The sequence below is a fragment of the Dendroctonus ponderosae genome, unplaced genomic scaffold, assembly GCF_020466585.1.
Source record: "Dendroctonus ponderosae isolate FM_Combo_2020 unplaced genomic scaffold, Dpon_F_20191213v2 Dpon_F_20191213_4, whole genome shotgun sequence".
In the NCBI taxonomy this organism is placed as follows: domain Eukaryota; kingdom Metazoa; phylum Arthropoda; class Insecta; order Coleoptera; family Curculionidae; genus Dendroctonus; species Dendroctonus ponderosae.
The window spans coordinates 2612818-2614276 of record NW_026018611.1 but is presented as its reverse complement, the minus strand read 5'-3'; the positions used below and the strand labels follow the sequence as shown (position 1 = coordinate 2614276).

Sequence of the window (1459 nt, the reverse complement as noted above, 5' to 3'; positions counted from 1 at the left end):
CAAGCATTTTTTGAGAAAACTGCCAACATTTCCCCATCCATGGTTCACTTTCTAAAAAGGCCATTTATTTATCTCTAGAATGATGTACAAATGAGGGTTTTTGCTCATTTTGCCTCCGAGATATGACCAAAAACGGGACGGAAAACATGAAATTTTGGCATAATCTTGAACATAAGTGTTTGGTATTCAAATTTCGCTTTCTGGGGCAAAACTACTCAAATTTACTCACTAACGTTGTTACGACTGAATCGACTTTTCAACTCTCTATCCAACGATGCCAAAACGAATTCTGTGGCTGGAATGGTTCTTGAAAAACTTCGAATAAAGGCCATTTAGTTATCTCTGGAACGATGGAAAAACGAGCGTTCTTGCTCATTTTGCTTCCGAGAAAGATGCAAAACGGGACGAAAAATATGAAATTTTGCAATAATTCTGCGCCACCTTTGCACAAAACGACGATCATTTTTCTAATTTCATAAACAACTGAAGACTGTATTTTTCCTACATAACCCCACCCTGACCTTAAAGCTGGATCCGCCCCTGGCCGCATGGAGGATTAAATGGATGTGGAAGGTGATTTTCAAGCGACTAATTTGGAAAAACTGCTTCAGAGTGCTGCTGAATCTGATCGGAAGCCCCCGATGGACACTTCGATGGGGATAATCGAACTGTCGCTCAACTACGACCAGGCGATGGGCATTTTGCACTGCACAGTTTACAGGGCCAAAAATCTCATCCCCATGGACATTGCTGGGATGTCGGATCCGTTTTGCAAGCTGAACATTCTGCCAAATCCCAAAATCACTGCTCGACTGCGCACCAGGACTGTACACAAGACTCGGTGAGTTCCAAAGAGTTGAAAAGATCCTCCTATTGAAAGCCTGTTGATTCTCCCGCAGAAATCCCGAGTTCAATGAGAACCTCGCATTCTACGACATCAGTGAGGAGGATTTGGCCAGCAGGTCCCTGCATGTGCTTGTAGTGGACGACGACCAGTATGGGCACGACTACATGGGGGAACTGCGCATCAAACTCGCCAAACTACTCGTCCAGAACACCATTTATGTAGGTGGAGCTGCGCTTTCACAATGACCAGACTAAACATGTTCGTCTCCAGTTGACCGTCCCTTTGGAAAATTTGCGTCCAGAGCAAAAGGGGCCTCTGCCGGCCCCCGAGCTGAACCAATGGTTCGACTTTGATTTGTGGTCGCGTGGCCAGATCCTCATCTCCTTGTGCTACTCGACAAAGAGGCGATCCCTCCTAGTGGTGGTGAGACGGTGCGCCAATCTGCTCCCAATGGACAACAACGGCTTTTCGGACCCTTTTGTCAAGCTGTGAGTTTTCTACTTTTTTCTGCTGCTTCGAACGAATTATTTATCAAAAAGTAATCAAGAACTATCACCTAGAGGGTATCCTGCGACACACTTAGGCTCAAGCTGTAAGAGAAAATTCCAATTA

The 1459-nt window shown here is 45.2% G+C and overlaps 1 protein-coding gene across 1 annotated transcript; it reads left to right on the top strand.

Moving 5' to 3' along the window:
- Positions 1–616: 616 nt before the first annotated feature.
- Positions 617–1335, top strand: LOC109545763 (double C2-like domain-containing protein beta; the record flags this gene model as incomplete). The annotated part of the gene is given in 3 exon segments (XM_048666038.1): positions 617–841; positions 900–1065; positions 1118–1335. Coding segments are annotated over 3 exon segments (609 nt in total), but the record flags the coding sequence as incomplete, so codon positions are not given.
- Between the last annotated feature and the right edge of the window lie 124 nt (positions 1336–1459).